The sequence below is a fragment of the Condylura cristata genome, unplaced genomic scaffold (assembly GCF_000260355.1).
Source record: "Condylura cristata isolate star-nosed mole 26May11 unplaced genomic scaffold, ConCri1.0 scaffold00011, whole genome shotgun sequence".
In the NCBI taxonomy this organism is placed as follows: Eukaryota; Metazoa; Chordata; class Mammalia; order Eulipotyphla; family Talpidae; genus Condylura; species Condylura cristata.
Genome location: NW_004567112.1, coordinates 7,416,331 through 7,435,864, shown reverse-complemented (window position 1 = coordinate 7,435,864; position 19,534 = coordinate 7,416,331). Strand labels below are relative to the sequence as shown.

At 40.2% G+C, this 19,534-nt stretch overlaps 1 protein-coding gene across 8 annotated transcripts in view; it reads right to left on the bottom strand.

The window, feature by feature from the left end:
- Positions 1–19,534, bottom strand: part of SHTN1 (shootin 1) — a 92,015-nt gene that overhangs the window by 54,900 nt on the left and 17,581 nt on the right. For all 8 annotated transcript variants that reach the window (XR_001145350.1, XM_012723516.1, XM_012723520.1 and 5 more), the window contains 3 exons: positions 12,670–12,730; positions 5,652–5,746; positions 1,075–1,243 (listed from right to left, as the gene is read on the bottom strand). Coding sequence is in view for 7 of the 8 variants with exons in the window: in XM_012723516.1 (XP_012578970.1) it covers positions 1,075–1,243; positions 5,652–5,738 (256 nt within the window). In the remaining variant the exon portion in view is untranslated. The remainder of the gene's footprint in view (positions 1–1,074; positions 1,244–5,651; positions 5,747–12,669; positions 12,731–19,534) is intronic.

Here is a 19,534-nt window from a genome sequence, read left to right as displayed (position 1 = left end):
AGAATAATGCACAAAGGAAGTCTTCTAAGCTTCCTTTCCCTCCCAACCAAGGTGAGAACATTTTTTGTCTTCAGTGATAGGGTGGAAGATGAGGTAAAGACGAGGACTGCAACACCCTGTCTTCTTGTGCTTCCCCTGAGGTTCTGTTTACCAACGAAACTCACTGAGACTGCTTCTGAAGTGAGCACTAAGCTCAAATGCTCCAAAAGTTACTGTGGCAAAAGCTGCTTTCCTGTACCCTTGGCACGGACCATGTGTATACGCACTTATGAATGAATGAAATCGATGTGTAGGTGAAACATGTGTTATGTCACTTGGCTGATCACTCGCTGACCAGCACAGCTGTTGAATGAGGCCTACTCCTTCGAGCTTGCTGCCCGACGTAGGCGCGAAGTTCTTGTGGGCAGAGACTCGGCCATTTGGAAGGTATCTTCCCCAGAAATTCCATAGAAAACCAAAAGGAGATGTTGACAGAACACACTTATATTCACTTTCCCCCTTGCATTTAACAGAAATATATTAACACAGCCCAGACTCTTTAAAAAGCTGATAAGCCAGCTGGCTATCTGTCTCCAAGATGTCTTACTCCAAGCAGGAAAGTAGTGCATGAAACACAAACGCTACAGGGTCCCATGACTCTAAGTCAGGCAAATCCCTGGGATAACAGGATCAGAATTTTCTCAAGGCAGCACCCAGGCATCGGTATTTTAAAAACTTCTCATGCAAGTTTTAAAAACTTCCAACGTGGGGGCCCTCCACGTTGGGTTAAAGCACAGCACTAAGAAGCTAAAGCCACTTCAGCATGAGTTCGATCCCCACCTGCCCCGGAGGTGATACACCTGGCATGACAGACCTCTCCTGACCCGCCCGCTGCTCCCCTCAGCAGTGTACTCGATGATCTGCCTGCTCTGCTGTCCACTCTGTCTCTGGTGAAGCCTCTCACTGCCCCCGCACCTCTGGCCTGTACCCCAGTTCTATATGAATAAATCTTAAAAACAAGCAAACAAAAAACTTCCAATGTGGAACCAGCACTGAGCAATGCCCCAACGGGTATGGTGAGGCGAAGACACCCACCTTTGATTTGCTTCTGACAATGCACTGAGATACAGGTCTCCGCCGCGCCCTCTGGGTCCACCCCGGAGTCTTCCTCGTCGATATTTATTTCTTCCGTTATCACATCTGGTCCCAGCTTGGCCATGTATAACATGCTGATTCTTTTCAGTGTTTTATTTTCTTTATTTAACTAAGGCAAAATATAAAAACAGTTATTTTAACAGCAGTCAAGTGAGGGTCTTATTAGATTTTTAAACAATAGACAAATTAAGTGTTTTTGTCTCACATCTTCATCAACATTCACAGCATGAAATAACAATGAGAAGAATCATTAAATAAGGTTTTATTTACACTTTTTAATACTGAAACGATAAACTCTAAGTAAGACCTGACGCCTGGATGACAGTCAGAGGCTTATGGAAAATGCTACTTGGAATTGATAAGGAATATAAGAGTCAAGATAAAGTATCAGATATTAGATGCAATTTCAATTTATGTATAGTCATTAATAGTGTGAATTAAGGCACTTAATTCCCAGTGAATGTTCTACTTGATGCTGTGCTGGGGACACCCTTGAAATGTTTGTTTGCCTAGAACCCTTCCTCCTCTAGACACTTGCCGGGTGCACGGTTTCTGCAAGAACAGCCGACCAGCACAGATCCGATCCTTTTGGCCACAGAAATTAGGGATGTGACCTAAGCTTGGCCAACTAGTCCCTTTCTAGAAATCTGGAGATTGGACAGAGAGATGGCTTTTGTTCGTGCGTTGCACAGATGCTATTGGCAACCACATTCTACTACTGAACTCGGGAGTGGAGGGCAGTGGTATATGACAAAGTCAAGATGGAGGTGACGTACAGAGTGAGTCAGCAAAACGAAATGTGAATATAGTCTTTTCCCAGAGTCAACCAGTCCATTCCTGAAACACACCTAGCTTATAAATTCTGTGGGGCTCTCCAACATCCCTCTATAGCAAATTCCTATTTTCTTTTCCCTGTGCCTACTTAAGTTAGTGGTTAAGTTAACTTCTATTATCTGTCCATAAATTCTAATAACAGAAAACAGGAAAAAAGTTTCTACTATCTCTACAAAAGGAGATTTAATTTGTAGCAGAGAAAACAATCTTAATTCACTAATGTATTTGTTTTCCCTGATATAGAAATGAGCTGGTTTAGGTCTAATTCAACTGTCATTATCTTCTGAAGTTTATAGATTTATGTGCATATAAATGTTAATAACAAAGCACACATAAAGACTTGGTCCAAGATCCCAGGAGAAAAATGTGCTTGCTTGTGGGTTCTCTCTCAAGACTAAAAAAAATTAAAGGTTCTTCCCTTATTTGAATACATGAACATATACAGTAGGTTGATTTCTCTAGCATAAAATATAAGATAAAGAAAAACAAACACATTTCTTTGACCTAGGGTATCGGCCATCAAGACAAATACCAAACTTAATAATTAATATTGAAAATATGCAAAAAACAGAAAAAAAATCATTGGCACAGTAACTAACCTTCCCTATTGTAAGCCCTACACCAGAGTAGTCTTTAGAATGATACTTGTCTGGCTCTGGTTCTTCATTTGTGATCATAATTACAAACTCTATAGTTCCTGTGAGGGAAAGCCCAGCACATTTAAACTAGGAGATCTGATTCTCACCCCAGTGATATTCACAGCCCAAGTAGCATGGTCTCCCACACTCAAAACTGTGTTTTGAATGTTAGAAGAAAAGTAACAATTTAAGAAAAAACTCAAGACCTAATCTGTAAATTTCTCTCCTAATATTTAAACTGATACCTATCTAGAGAACTTTAAAAAATCCAACGCTCAATCCCAGACCAAAATGTCTAATGGTGAGGCCCAGCATTGCTCGTCTGCAAAACCCGCTGGTGATTCTAATGCACAGAGATACTAAAAGCCACCTAACACACATTTCCAGAAAAGCAGTAAACCAAAGTTAAAAAGCCAGCTCTGTAGTCAAATTCTTTTGTTCTTTCTAGAGATAACTTAATCTTTCAGTGTCATAGTTTTCTTACTATTGGCAAACTAAGGATAAAAATAGTCTCTATAATATGAAATGAGATATTACACATAAAGTAGTTAATATAGTGAGTGACATATAGTAAAAACAACCGTTAGACTTAGCTACTATTAGTAACAAGAGATTTAGTTTGTGTATTTAATCTTCCTTTGACATTCACTTAAATCAGCTACTTTTCCTTGACCTGGGTATCCATCTAGGCATTTTTTCCTCCCTCCACACTACTCATGAAAAATAAAAATAATAATTTCTGCTATCCAGAGCATAATATGTTATTTCCCAGGAACCATCACAGTAATACTTAATAACTCGATAGTTAACAGTTCTACCCTCAAAAGAGCTAATACCTGTCAAAACAGGCACTAAAATCCACAAGCTGTTATGGGATTGTAATACTACTCTAGTTAAGAGTTAATAACTCAAAAAAAAAAAAAAAAAAAGCCTGAAACAAAATTTCAAAAGTTTTCTCTGGCACAGCATTTTTCACATTTTCAAAGAAGAAATGTAAGATTTATATATGGTATCTTACAATCATACTAACTGTACATTCTTGAGAGCCCTGAATTCGTAAATCTTAACAAAGCCACTTCACTGCTGTTGTCATTCATTAAGTCATACAAGGGTGGCAAGCCACTTGTTTTTTCAAACCCTTCAAAGTCACAAAGCAAAAAAACTATTTTACAATCCTACAGTAATAGGATTTTCTACTATATTCAAATAAAATTTTATATTGGTCAAAGTTTAATGAATATTCAAAGCAAGGTGGTTAAACAGCTTTGGATCATCTGATTTAAATAACTAGTCTATATTAATCAGGTTCACCTACACATTTCAAAAAGCAAAGTATCCAAACTTGCATTCGAGGCAAACTGCAGTCAAGTTGCATGTTAAGAATTAAATGTTCCTGTAAAAATTAACTATTATATTATTTAAAAAGAGAGAAAGAATTAAATATTCCATTTGTCATTAATTTGAGGGCCAACATTTGGAAAAATAATGTACAGGATTTCTGCTGCCAAGAAGATGGAGCCTACTTTCAAAACGACAACTGACACCTACGTCAGGATGAGCTACCAAGTGCCCATTTTCAAAAAGACATCTTAAAATAGAAACAAACTGTGCAAATCAAGGATCTGAATTGCCCAGATTAAGTTGTCAAAACGATCTTGAAGACTAGGTAACATAGTGACTCATCACCAGAGGCAAATATATCAGTCATCTGGAAGCCTTTCATTCCACACAGGCCTGGCCATACTCTAGAGCCAAAGGTTCTGGAGCACCCTTAAGAAGGCGGCCTGTTCCACCCTGACATTAGTGACAGCTTGCAGGAGTGAACTCTTGTGCAAGGTTACCTGTTAAACTTTTTTAAGTGGGGAATGGAAGGGGCTAAATAATTTTTAAGGGGGGCTGAATATGGACCAATGATGAAAATGAGTAACAAAAAAGAAGTCTGTCCCCTTCTCACTCCTAACTCTAGACCATTCAGTAACCTGTATAGTGTCGTGTCTCTGAAACAGTTGCTTTCCCAAAATTCTACCAGTCTTAGATAGTGTGCAAGTACCCTTGTCATCATAGATTGCCTTTACAGCAATGCCGATGTTGCTAGGCATTCTTCAAATAACAGAAGAAAAATCACTTTTGCATATTTATATTCTTAGGCTCTGATTAAGTCATATGAACTCTAATCTAGTGTCATTATACAAACAAATAAGTGCCTTTAGCAAGCTTTCTGCTAATGCACACAAAATAGGTAGGTACGTGATATGTAGGTAGGTAGGCAGGTAGATAGATAGATAGACTGACAGACAAACAGATAGATTTGGATAGAATTTCAGTTCTATCCAAAGAAATACTTTAGAGGTAGGAGATGAGGAAGAGGGGAAACAACCAACCAGCATTACTAATGAAATTTGGTTGAAAATTGCTGTAATCCATTTTCTGATGAAGTGGTTCAGATGCATTTTATCCAACCCAAAATACATAAGACAGAGATAAAAACATTCTTTAATAATAATGTACTTCTGATGAGATAGAACATAGAAAATTACACACTTGGTAAATTCATCAGCTAGAGGCAATCAGTGGAACACTGGAGGTCACCTTTAGCATGCCCTCACTTTGCTTTCACAAATAATCACCTGAAATGTAAGGTTTGAGACTGACTTTTTCATCTGATTCCAACATGAAACATTCATTGTTCTTTTATGTCACACCAAGCTAGTTTTAACTTGGTTTGTATTTTAACCAAGTACACAGAAATTTGGAAAGTTCAGTTCAACAGATTACTCGGGACCACTTTTCACATGCAGAAAGCACAAGTGCTGACATACAGACACATAAATGCTCCTTTTACAATCATAATAGCCATAATAACCTTTAAGACATATTTACATAATCATATCTCAGGCTCCTGAGACGACACAGCACTTTCCTCATCTCAGAGCTGACAACTGATTAGAGATGTACAAAAGCAAAAAGAGGTCAGAAGCCACTGTGTGGAAAAGAAAGTTGAAATTAAAAAGCTCAGGGAAAAGCCCTTTATCTGAATAGTCTCACCTTTGTTGCCAGAGCTTCAGCACTTTCTCGACACGTCTTCTCTATTTCAAGATTGTTCTGCATAAAATTAACTTCCTCTATGACCATGTGAGAAACTAGGAATGAGGGGAAAAAAAGTCTCAGCATTCAAAGATTACTCAGCTATTCCAGAAGCCCACACATCTTGTCCCATGATAAAGAATACTTCATTCTTTGGCTAGCCAGGCCTCTAGCTGTCATGGAAAAAGTGTTTAAAATGATGCCCTCATTGAATCTCAGCTAATATCTGAATGTAAAAAGAAAAAATTACACAAGAAAGAACATTCATGGTTATTAAACAAGTTTCAAGAAAAGTAGTTGGGGGTTTATTTCAAGTGTCTATTTTCTGTGTAGCTGTATACATAACCATACTCCTCTGGCAATTTAAACAAAAGAACCTCTTGTAATGAAAAAGTGCCAAACATGGCTTCCTTTTCTTAGCAGGATATGGCTGGGGTCTAATAAGAAAAACTAGCTAATGAGAAATTTTACAAACACAAATCTTCAGTTGATCCCACCACAGTAATAACAACGAGCTGAGGTAAGGACTGCAACAGTAAGTAGTCTTTATTAGTGACAAGGTAGTTTTGATTTAATAAACGCTGGGGCAAAAGAGTATCTTAACAAGATTTACATATTATGTCATGATGAAAGTAAACCCTAACAAATTACTTCCTGTGTCACAGACTGTAAGAAAGATGAATAAGAAGAAAATAAAATTCTTGCTTGATATTTTACCAGTGCTTGAAAAATAGTAATTTTCAGATATTTTGGTAGCTGATTGATAGAAATCGAACTTTACAGGCAAAAAGGATTAAATTATACTTCAAAGAATTATACTTAAAATTATACTTCGAAGATCAAGTAAAATGTCAATTCCTTCCACCTAGATTCCTAGTTAAAGAAAATAGTCAGAATCTCCAACTTAACTAGACCTGTATAGTTATGGACATTTATTTGGCTTAAAAAAGAAAAATTAAGGGACATGCAAACGTGAAACCCAACAAAGTTAGGCAAAAAAGCACTGGGCTCACATAACACAAAGAGAGATTACTTTTGCTTCATTTAAGCTTAATTAACCTGCAATTATGATTAAACTCAGGGGGAAAAATTTCTCTCCAAATTAAATACAAAAATGTATTACTTCCTAAGTCTGTCCAAAGTTCTTATTATGTTAATATTCAAATTCATAAAGCAGCACTAAATGGCCAGAAACATCTCTAACCTTGACATTTTTTCAGGGGTAATAATAATCCGCAGCAAATGCAGGCCAACCAAAAACCACTTAACTAATTAGTAGTTGCAGTCACCGAGAAAAACATGAATCAACACTGTTATTACAAGTGGCACATTTGAGTGGCATCTAATTATGACTTGATGAGCACGATCCTTGCATTATCAACATTACTACTGCATCCCATCAGGGCCTAAAAGCTGCTGATGGCATTGACTTCGAGAAACTCCCACTCAATGGTACAGCAGCACCCAACAATCGGCTTGGCAGGGCCCCCCTCACTAAATGACACGTTAAGCGTAATTACTGGTAGACATTGTAAATAAACAGGATTGGAAGTGAAAATTGTACCAAGTGCATAAGACACAATCTGACACATTGGAAGTGGCAGCCTTAATTGAGAGTTTCTTTGACTGCTCAAGATCATTTCAACTGCATTTCTCAGAGGACAGTGATTATAACTGTGGAGACAGACGGCATAATGGTATCAGCACTGCTGACAGAGCAGTGAATTAAATTGTATCTGCTGTTGTGTGAAAGCCTTGATGAGAGGTACAGATGCCTTAGTGGTCTTATCATTATAACACAATGGTCATGTTGTCATCAACCTTTCTGGCTCCAATTGAAAAGAAATGATTGTGTGTCGGAGCTCTCCCCCACCCCCCACACCACCCCCTTCTCCTCTTCTATCTCTTGTTCTGAATAGAACCAATTTTCAGAGAGCTATGAAATCACGCAATAGGTCCTAAAATGCAGCTGCTTGGCATACAAACGGGTCCCCATTAAACTGGAATCACACACAATATGTGTTTATGCCAGAAGAACAAATAGAAGCTGAACACAGGCCAAGTTTATTCACATACACAAAGCCCATGTAGCTCTTCATCAATATAATTGCCTTTTATATTGTAGTTTAAATAATAGGCTCTATTATTTCCTTAAAATCCTAATATTCCTGGCATTTTATCACTATGTTTACAAGGTAGGTTCTTCGAAAATGTGAAGGAAAGAGAAAAGAAACCTATACAATTTTTACAACATCAAATATTACTTTGAATTTTTAGCCTTAACTACTTGACATCTTCTGCCACAATCTGGTATTTCCACTATCATAACAAAAACATAAACACTCTGCATTTTTCATAGGAATTTGACTTTTTATTCAATAACATTCTTGCTCATGGAAGAGTAAGAAAAATCAGACCACACTAATAAGGTTTAGGGCTAACAGTAAGAGGAAAAAAAGAAGAAACACTCATTTTCTAAGATTCTAGCAAAAGTTGCCCTCAAACTTGGCTTGATAACATTAGTACACATTTTCCCTAATGATATGATCTACTTGATCAAGTCGCATTTTCATCTTCCTCTGAGAGAGAACAGTAGAATTTTTAAATTGTGCTTTAGCTTTTAGTTTAAAATTTTTCCCAGTGCCAACTTGGTAGCACAGAGACCTACCTGTCAACTTCCTACATTCAAGAAGGAAGATGAGGTAGTAGGGCCCCACGTTTCAAAGAGCATCTAGGTCTTTAAAAAGCATGACCCCACCCCCCCAAACCAAAAGTCAAGTCACATGACGCAAAACCACGATCAACATATAAATTTGCACCTTTCAGAGGACCAATGTTTTCAAATCTTTGTTTTTTAATGATGTGCCTTGTGAAACTGACTTCAGGCTTGCCCCTTACAATCCACGACCTGAGACCCCTAAAATTGGGATGACATGAAAGCTTAAGAAAAAATGATGAGCTTGAAATAAAGGGGCCCTATTACCTTAGTTGTGTTTTTTTTTGGGGGGGGGGAATTCTCAAGTTTTAGAATGTCCAGTATCTACTGAAGTATTACAGTAGGATGATTTCATGGCTGGAGTGAGTTTTCAAAGCCAGAGGGCCAGGGGGTGTCTACGGGGCACGGATGAGAGGAGCCTGCACCTGAGCTGGTGACAGGAAGCACTCCAAGCAAGGAAGGAGCTCCATTCCCCGGCCCTCTCACTAGCGTGTCAGCTTGACATTCCCCTGAGAATGGACTCCAAAGGGCTCTGAGAACTCGTAAGGAGAAGCTTAAAGCACAACAGGTGCTGCTTCTATCAGTCCAGCTGAAACAGCGATGTTTGCCTCTCCTCTTCTATGACCCCAAAAGAAATTTACCATCATGGACTCCACCATGCTGTAGGGGCACAGGATTGTTAAAACTTTTTGTTTTTTTCTTCAACTAACTGTGAAAATTAGGGCAGACATTTTACTTCTCTATAATGTCTGAGACTCTTACACTTAGCACAATGCTGTCTGTACTCATGTCTGTGCTCACCGGAATGATGAGAAAAACAGACCATGCCCCTGTGAATGCCCTCTGAGAAGGACGTGCTCTGTGGGATGGGACTGCATAGGAAACAACCGCTAGTTGTGCCAGCTTGATGGTAAACCCTATGTGTGCTCTCTCCTGAATGCTCACAGTTCTACGGGGTAGGTATTATCACAGCAATTTTATATTTACTGAGGTCCAGAGAAGTTAGGTGAATGATTTCAAATCAGAGTTCTGATTGGTAAAGTACAACCAAACTGATTTCGAGGTGGTACTGACTTTCTATACTCCTCGCCAATGTGTCATACTTAAAGGTCACACCACCAATGAGTCTGCCTCATGAGCAAAGCTCTCCACTGACCTGACTCTCAGCACCACCAGGTGTCAGGTGGTCCTGAAGTGTCCAGGGTAGACATGCCATGACTTCTATGGCAATGTCATGCAGTCATAAAAGCTGGAGATACACACACAACGTGGGACATCTCAACTAGAGGAGGAGGCTATGGCTGGACAAGAGCAAGATGGCTTTGTTTACTTCCACTTTCCCAGGAAGGAACACGGTTGTGCCAGGTAGGGGTGTCATTTGTGCAGAAAGACTAAATGGAAGGGTCAGGAAGAGCTGGCAGGGAGCCAAGAACACATGGAGCTGTGGCCAAGTTCAGGTCCCAGACACAGGACAAGCCCGGAGCATAGAGCCGTGGACTAACAGAGCTTTTCTTGAGCCCTAGGAAGTTGCTTCCTATATGTTTACTAACCAGGCCTCGTGGGAGCTGGGTTTCAACTGAGCACCAAGTGAAACTTTCTCCCAGAGCTATGCAAAAGTAGAGACCAGTAACACCTTGTACTGCAGGGTGCTGAGTGCCACAGTGGTAGTGAACTAGATAGATGGTGGTGGCAGCAGCTAACATTTACTGAGCCCTGAGTATCATGCCAGACACTGTGCTCAGCAATTTGTACCTGGACTATTGCATCTAATCTCCAAAGAGCCAATGAAGTAAGGTTACAGCCCAATTTTACTAAGGCAGAAACTGCTCTGGGCCACCCAAATTCACAGTCCATGGAAGTTCCCACAGTGATAACACACCGCCTCATTCCCTCCAGTTGCAACTTTAAAACAAATACTTAAAATTCCCTTACTACCCATTTTCTGTTCTTTTGATACTGAGTGAGCCTTTTGTTTTCCTGCCACTCAAACTTTAAATTAAGCAGAAAACTTACTAAAGGTGAAAGCTTAGAATATTTGACTAACTCAGACTTTCTATCAAAGATTATTGGTTCTTGTAAAGAATCCAAAGATTGACTCTTTGAGGCTTATAAAAAAAATTTTTAAAAATCAAAGGTATTTACCGGATGGTTTCACTCATAGCAGGAGTATAATGGACCAGGCGAGAAAATAACAAAAATAATGAACAATCATATACCAGAGACATTTTGTGGGGGTGGAGTGGGGAATGGGATCAAAAACAGGGAGGAGGGGAGGGAAATGCACGGGATTATGGTGATGGCACACGGGTGACTTGGTGGTGGAAAACCCGCAGGGATTACAATTGCGATGGAAAAAAAATGTACAAAATGATGTAAAAATAAACTTTTGTAATAAAAAAAAATCAAAGGTTCTTAGAGGAAGACAGTAAGAAAGGGAAAGGATAAGGATAAATGGTAGCTGAAAGTAAAGAAGAGTTCACATGTAACTCTAGAGGAACTTGCTTTCATTTGTGCATGATTTAAGTGGCCAAAAGAAATCTCTACTACCTATAAAAACCAAAATATTTTAGAAAAATCCACCCATAAGAACCTGAATTATTTCTGCACAGCACAGTGCATGCAGCATGCCAATTCACTATCAAAAATTAACTCAAGCACATCACTGGCAATAATGTCAGTGGTATAAATCTCTCAGATGTGACTCAGGGCCAACAGGAGTGTAAAAACTTTTCATCAAGCCTGCACTAGGGAAAGGAAAAGCCCTATGTATTTGCAGTTGAATCATTCACAAGACCCAGAATTTCTACGACAGCACTGTGGTATTCAAAGACAGGTAACAGAACAATATTCACCTTAGATGGCCTTGTTACAGAGATGCAGAAAATAAACTGGCCATTGAAACTGAACTACAATGCTGCATTTTTATGACTGTTTTACCTTTAACAAAAATAAAATGCTTGAGTGTGTAGTACGAAATCAATACTTTCAGACAAATCAAACAAGTTACCAAATCAAGATTTTCAGACATAATCAGACAGGCAGCTCTCCAGAAGTGCTATAACTATGCAGGTGCCTCTGTTTCTCATTCTCCTTTTCCTAATAAACTTGTCCTTTTAAAAAAAAAAAAGGGGGGGAGGGGGGAAGAAACAGCATCGGCAGGTCAGTGGAAAACTGCTGCTCACCGTCCCTGGGAAGATCAGGCCCTTCTTCCAAAACATATCTCAACTGATCCTTTGGTATGATTAGAAATGTTTTCACTTAGAGGGTTACGTGGTAACAGATGTATGCCACATAAAAAAATCCAAATGTGGGCCCTTCCTGGTAGCACAAGTTGAACTGCAGCACTGTGAAGCTGGCAGCAGCTCTTCAACACAAGTTCTATCCCCAGTCAGGGAGCTGATGGCACAGCAGACCTCTGTCTCGCCCGCTGCTCCCCTCAGCAGTGTACTTCGTCAATCTGCCTGTTCTGCTCCCCACTCTGGCTCTGGTGAATGCTCTTACCCCCTGCACCTCTGGCCTATACCCCAGTTCTATATGCATAAATAAATAAATTTTTTTAATTCCAAATTTAGAAGACTATCACAACTTTGTAGGAACAGAACTTTTCCTGATGAGAAGGCAGTTTCAAACTTTCAAACCCTTAGAAATGTGAAGGTCTACAAACCTGGCACTCCTATTCTATGAGTTAACCTAAGGAACTAAGCAGATGACTATAAAGATGTATAAGAATACTTGCCATGGCATCATTTATAATGACAGCAAACCAGACAACCCACCGATGACCGCAGAGAAGTTGAAATCAATCATGGTGCGACCGTACAATAAACAGAGGACTATGGACAACAGTTCAAATTGACTTACATCTCTAATCACAAGCAAAGGTCGCCAAAATGCACTGTTTACTGTAAAAAAGCAAACTGTAAAACTAAATGCAAAGCATGACCACAATTTTTTGCAATACATTTATTACATGAGTAAAACCAGAAAATATATAAGATTCTAATGCTGGCTTTTCTCAGAAGTCAAGGTAACAGGTAATTTTTGTTCTTTTCAACTATGGAAATGTTTATAAATACAGCTTTGATGATAACACACTCATAAGACAACACTGCTCATTCCATTTCTTTAAAATTCACAGTCATGCAGGGGCATTTTTAGACAAATGGGAAGATAATTTCTGCCTTGTGAGGACACACATGGACCCAAGTAATCCCCAGCCACCGTGATGTGTGCTGTAATGGTTCCACTGAAATGTTTACATACTTTTCTGAAATTCCTCCAATTTTTTAACCGCTTCATCTCGTTCTTGTCTGATTTTTTCGCACTGAAATGAGAAAAGAACAGCACAGTTAAGCTTGAGTCCAAAGTACGAACAATCGAGAAAGAAAAATGTATACACAACAGCAATTTTATTAAAAATAAAAGAAAATTGTAAAACCTTAAAGAAAGCCTCCCCATCACGAGCACGAGCACAGTGTATGCAGCGCTGAGCGTGGCATTTGCATCTGGCCAATTTTCTTGAACTGTCTAAGATAATGAGTCACCTTGCTGCTCATTGTCTCCTTGGTAGCAGTCCAATTTATGATGCTGGAGTTCAAACGGATTCATTCTTTAAGAGATTATTTGTGCCTCTTTTAAGTAGGTATTTTATTTTCACTAGCCCAGTGAACACCTCGCTCATCTGAGGGTCAAACTCCCTGAAACTAAACAGTTTCAACTCCCTAGAACACCGGTGCTTGAGCGGGAGGAACCTCGGGATGGAGACCAATCCCTGCACGTGCCCTGTGCACTCTCCCTCAAGAAATACTCCTCCTGTGGCCTTGGGTGCTGAATAGAAGACAGCAAATTACACGGAGAAAAGGTGAAATATTCCACAATGAGCATGTATCATTTACATCAACCGATAGTTCATTTTGAAAGGCGGGAGACTCAGGAAGCAGACCTTAAAAGGCAAAATGACAAAGCATGAGAGTATCTGGTATACAAACAAATATCTGTTATTCAACAGGCCCTGAAGTTATTGATGAATTTTTGGACACAGCATGTTCATTATAGGACTGAATGCAATTAACCCTGAAGTTTACAAAATAGGAATATATAACATGTTTCAGAAAGCTTTTCATTAAAACTGTCTCAAACTTTAAAGAGTTAGAGAGTTGGGGCTGTTAGGGTGGTAACTGACATTTTAATTTTGTGGTGACACTATTATGACAGTAATAAGATCATATGAGTAAAATACAACTTTTAAGCCTACTTTGAACCCTAGCACGGCAGACAAATATTTTCGGAGTTTATGCCTTTGCATATTTTTCATTTCAAAGGTCAAAAATTATGATGAAACAGATAAATAGGAAAACCCAAAATCTAAAACCCTTCACAAAACAAGCTGGCCAGGGCCACGGGTTATCCCCTTAAAATCGTGAGATTGTCATTTAACAGGCAGGCTAACACTGAAAATGTCTGGGAGACGTGTCGAAGGCATGTACTACCTGAAGTAAACCATCAAAATGGGAGCCGTGTGCACCCTGTCATCCAGCTCTTCCATGTCTAGTGTCCACTGCCAAGAGTCTCCAGTGATGGGCAGACAATGATCTATACAAGTAGGTTCAGCATTTATAAAAATATGAAATCATGATATCGTCCCTAACAACGCTGTTGACTGAACCTGCACTAAAGTAGCCTGAATCACCATAGATTAGCCTCAAAAAACATAATGTGTGGAAAATGAGGTACAGAACAGATATCAAATGACACGCTCCCTTAAGCTCACAAAAGCACTTTATATATATATCATTACATTTTGTATTTATGTCTAGCTCGTGACACGTATGGCACACATGCAAATATAAAAACATGAAACAAAGGGATCCATGAGGAATGCACGACAGTCATCATCTCCTATAAGCTAGGGAGGGCGACAGACTGGGGAGCTTTGATTTTATCTGCACCATTTTAACTTCCAAAAAATTCTGCATGGCATGTATTTATTATCTATTCTGGCCTCTTAAAATAAAAAAATTAAGAAGCAAGCATTCAGTTCTCTCCTCTAGTCTCCCACAAATTACCAAACCTTAAAAAAATAAATCACCCAACCTATGTCTATACACGGGGGTGAATTCATTCTGGCAAGAGGCAGGCAACAAGCACACTGTGCTGACTAGGGAGCTCTTTACTAATCCTGACTCAGACCCTCCAAGAAGGGGCTGGGCCGGGCCAATGATGATCTCCTAAAGGAAAGGGCATATTCCTTCAACGAGATCCTTTTCTTGTAGAAATCCACTCTCTATTAAAAAAATAATTCTTTCCAATGTAGTTTCTAGCTCTAGCTTAACTGGTAAACTGTATTTAGTGTTTTCTAGTATTTAAAATTCTAAACACTATAGTTCTGACTTGTCAAATAAGCTTTATTAGGTCCTTCTGCCACCCAAGTGGACTGCGCCAACCCAAGCAGGCCAGCCAGCCAGAGTAATGCTCACTCTCGAGAGACTGCTGGCGAGCTGCTTTAGGAACGGTCCTCTGCTTTCCAGAATGCAACTTCTGCTTGTTTTGTACTTCTCTGCCAGCCTGAGTGCCCCACCTCCACCAATTCACAGCCTAGTCGAAGGCACAGAAAAACAAGTTCTCACCAGTCTGAAACTCCTGAGTTATGACTGCCAAACGAAAGGTATCTATTTGACTCTGGAATTAATTTCGTGTTTCTCGACCTGGCATTTCAGAAGGAAGTGCCTTGTGACACTCTTTTGCTTGCGAGCTGGTGCTTAGGGAGTAATGTTGTGGACTTAATGCCACCTGATTCCTCTATCCAGCTCTCAGAGCTCCCCCGAAGGAACAAGAGGTTAACTGAGCTCTCACTTAAACAGCCAGAGTTTTCATGGAGACTTTACATGACAAGAGCAGTTAAACAGGACTGTACTCTGCCTATGCAGACCGCCCAAGGGCCGCCAATGACATGACAGAAACCGTCAGTACAGCTACCATTCACAGGCGTTAACGACTCACAAAAATCTTAGGTAGATATGTACCTGCAGCCCCAAGCAAAAACTGCATGCCTATGCTTTCTACTCAGAAGGCCCAGGCAGACAGGCTTTGGCTAAGAACAGGTCTCAACATCGGTCTTACTCCAACGTGCAGGAACCACTTTCTCTGGACCGGCCATGTGCGTCACATGTCACATGCACCCTATCTACAGTCATTACCAGCAGATTCAGAAGCTGTCTCCCAACCCCAGCTGTGTTCTATCAGAAGTCTTCATGTCGCTGTGCTTTCTATTTTCTGCAACCATATTATGATAGAACTGGCAGCAACAGAATTTACCATCTGCCATGGATACTGAAAGGGGTGTTGTGGGGAGGTGGCGGTGGGGGGGGGGTTGTCTCCACACAAGCTGCAAATGCAGTTTACTTATTCCAAACCAGTGCTGAACAAAACACGAAGGACATATCCATTTACTAAGCAGAAGTCTAACCATCCACTTACATCATTTCAGGTAAACCCAGAAAATTAATCCTGTAACTTTTCTCTCACTCTACCAACAGAGAGAAGTGAGCAGGGACTCTGGGTCTCTCCAGACGACTGTCCCATCTTTATGGCCCGTACAAGCCCCTCACCCATCCTACCCTTTCCTCTATCCTGCTCTTGCAGCTGCACCATTTGTAGAAACGGCTTCATTTGTGAGAGAATTGCTCACGAAGAAAGGCTGCAATAGCAACAGATGTTCTTGGGCCCACATCACTTAATTATGATGCCCCATGATTCTCCGTAGCTCAAGGCTAGGGTAGAACCCAGCAGCAGAGCGCTGGCCGGATTAAGCAAGCTGGATAACATCACCTCTATTTGAGTCTCTATTTTGGCTCTTGATGAAGCAGTGAATTGACCAGAGGTTGGCCTTGCGGGTTTTGAAAGCTCTTAGTATTAGAAGCCCTGGCTATTTTCCAGATCTCTTCCTTGAGCCTCATCCAGGCAGATACCTGGCTTCTGAAACTAAACCATCATTTCAAAGCCTTGGCTCACTATTTGCAGAGGAAAGTCTTTCCAGGGTGAACTGGCACACCCCACTCCCCACTTTAACACCATCATAATGGGCAGTTCCATTCTTTGGCTCTCACATATCATCCAACTAGTATTTATACTAAAACGTGTACTTAAAAGTTTCCAGCAGAAGCACAGGTAACCGAAATAGATACCAAAGCATCTTGATTTTTACTGTATGACTATTTAAAAGAAACCAACATTCTGAATTGCATCAAACTTCCACTAACATAAACATTCTTCTTCATCTCCCTGCTGCACAGTGGAGAGTTGGCACCCTAAAACGAGGCTAATTCGGGGCGTAAGAAGTATATACAAGCGCTTCATATACACACCAGTATCCGGATGGACACCCCATGACAGGCCAGTGCGTTACAGTTGCCTGGGTCATACTTCTGCGCAGGTATGTTTGTAATCTCTGACTGTCTGCTTCCTTCTCCAGCGCTGAACAAAGTATCTGTGCAAGTGCCAGGTACTGTGCTAAGCACTGGGAGATGCAGTGGGACCCAACAGACAATGTGTCCTCACAAAAAGTGTGATCTACCCGGAAAGGTCAAAAATGAAACAAGCCATTTACAAGGGCATTTGCCATCATCAGAACAACACTGCACTATAGAAGACAGGAAAGGTGGCTTCTTTTTCTTGAAGCTCATTCCTTTTCATCCAGTTAGAGTGTATAAAAATTTAAACCTGTATAGACAGCCTCAGAATTGTACACAGCTACCTGTCTTGGGATGCAGCTGAAAGCCAACACATCATTGTGAAAAATAACCAACATCCTGTGATTGCACCTATGCAGGTTTGGCTGGAACTCCCTGCACTGTAAAGACACAATCAATTAAATCGCTCCCACTAGAATGGAATTCCTTTCACTCTTTCTCTTTTGGTGGTGTTCTTTCTTCCAATTCAAAGTTCTTTCCCTCCAATTTTCACAGGCAATAAAGTAGTAGCTGCCCCCCCAAAGCTGTCTTACAGCATTCTCCAAATTCTAGGTATTGTGTGGTAGATGGAAACACATGTCATCAGAACAGAGCTCCCTGCTCTTTGTTTCTGGATAGATTGCTGTTAATAGGAGACTCATTTTCACTTTCAAACTGCTAAGTAATTACTTTTTCTCTGGCACAACCACTGCCACTCTGTTCTAAAGAAACTGCATGTATGTGGATGTATTATGCATGAACAGTTAGCATAATGGATGCATATCTCGTTCTTTAAAGTAGCTTCTCTATCTTTTTAAATAAAATACTTTGGGACCTTCACCTCTGATACTCACCCAAGCGGGAGAAATTTTAACATTAGACAACTGAGCCAAGATGCAAACAGGATCATATATCTTGCTTCTTGAAATGTAAGTCTTGGAAAGTGCCTGTCTCATTCTCTTTTCATTCATTGTTCCTGGCAAGCTGACAGACCGCCTGATGTACTGTTACAGTAGCTCACCCAAACGACTTCTAATCAGCCACTTAAACATTTATTCATTTCAAAACTCGATCTCAGGACATAATATTAAACATAAATACTTACTGTTTAAAGAAGACATTCTTCTATTATACAGATTGCCTGCTTTTTATGCATACTGCACATACACCCCCACCACCCTGGGTAATGTAAAAGCTATTCCATTAAAAGCTCGATGAGGGTTTGCCCCCCATATAGAAAAAAAAAAAAAGACACCAAACAATTATGACAAAGACTCTGAATGAATCATAAGAAATGCCCTTCAATTGTAGAAGCATGAGTAACATTTGAATATGGTGATTGCGGCATTAGCAAAGTAAAACATTTCATGGGTTTGATTCCAAAGTACATTGCCCTCTCCTTCCATCCCTAAAAAAATGCATTTGGAAGTGCTGTCGACTTTAATGTAATAGGTTTTAAGACTAATTAACATACTGTGCTAGTGCTATTTAAAACTGAAGCAAAAAATATGTCTTCACTAATCTTAATGTTAGGTAAGAAAGAACATGCGTATATACCCACACGTACATATATGTCAAAACACAAAACCCCTAAAGTGTTACATTTTATTCCAGTCCATACCACTCACATGTTCCTTCTCTGATGACAATGAGTTATGGCTGATAAAATGGGATAAGAAATATCCAAATGTCTTACTACAAAGCCAAAAACAATTTTGCTTTTGAGAAAGTTAGAGAAGACTTGGGAAAAAATAAATGGCAGTTAAGGCAAACATTAAAGAGTAGTGTGAATCTGTCATGTGAAAGACAAGGGACCTTGTCTTTCTGGCCTTTCCCATCCCACCCCCAAACTCTAGGCGTTCTTCATAATATCCCAATTTATCACAGTTATTCATCAACGTGCCTGTATCCCTCCTTACAGCAGGGCCTTCATGTACTTTTCTTTACATCTGGGCATTCGGAAAGGATTCAACAAAAAGTTTTCCTTTCAAAAAAGCTTTCCTGATAAACTCAGGTTCTGACTCTGTCTTCGAAGATACTGATTTAAAAAAACACAAATGATCCACAAATAACGTTTTCCTTCCAAAGGGAAAGCTGCAAAGAAAGGCCACTAAGCACTCGTCCACCCTCTAAGCCTATTCTTACCCCTGGAATGCACTGTGTCAGGACGTACCTGCAAGTGTGTGTGCACACACACACACACAGGTGAGTATTTCTGACATACAACTGACTTGATATTTAGCACTCCATTTTCGAATAAACCCTGGCAGGAAACAAAGGCAAATAATCCAGAAAAGCATTAAGTATGCGTTTGGTAACTTGCTGTGGAAAATTCATGAGCTAACATGGAAGCATTAAGAATAAAACTGGGACTTTTGTGGGAAAAGGAAATTAGCTCCTGTGAGTGCAACTGCTTGCAAAGAGCACCTGTGGTCAGAATACCCAGCTTTGAATCCTGACTCTTGTCTCTCATTGTCCCTGGAGTCCGGGGAAGGCTCCGTCAGCCCTGAGGTCCCGTTTTCCGTGAAATGGGGCTGTGTGGAGCATCCGGTCAGAGAGGGTGTGTGTGCACATAAGCCACAGCAGCTCCTCAGTGAGCAGCCTCTTCAGTGAGCACCTGCTCTGAGGACCATCACACCCTGGTGTCCAATGCCTGTTCCAGGGGAGGAGACCCCAACGAG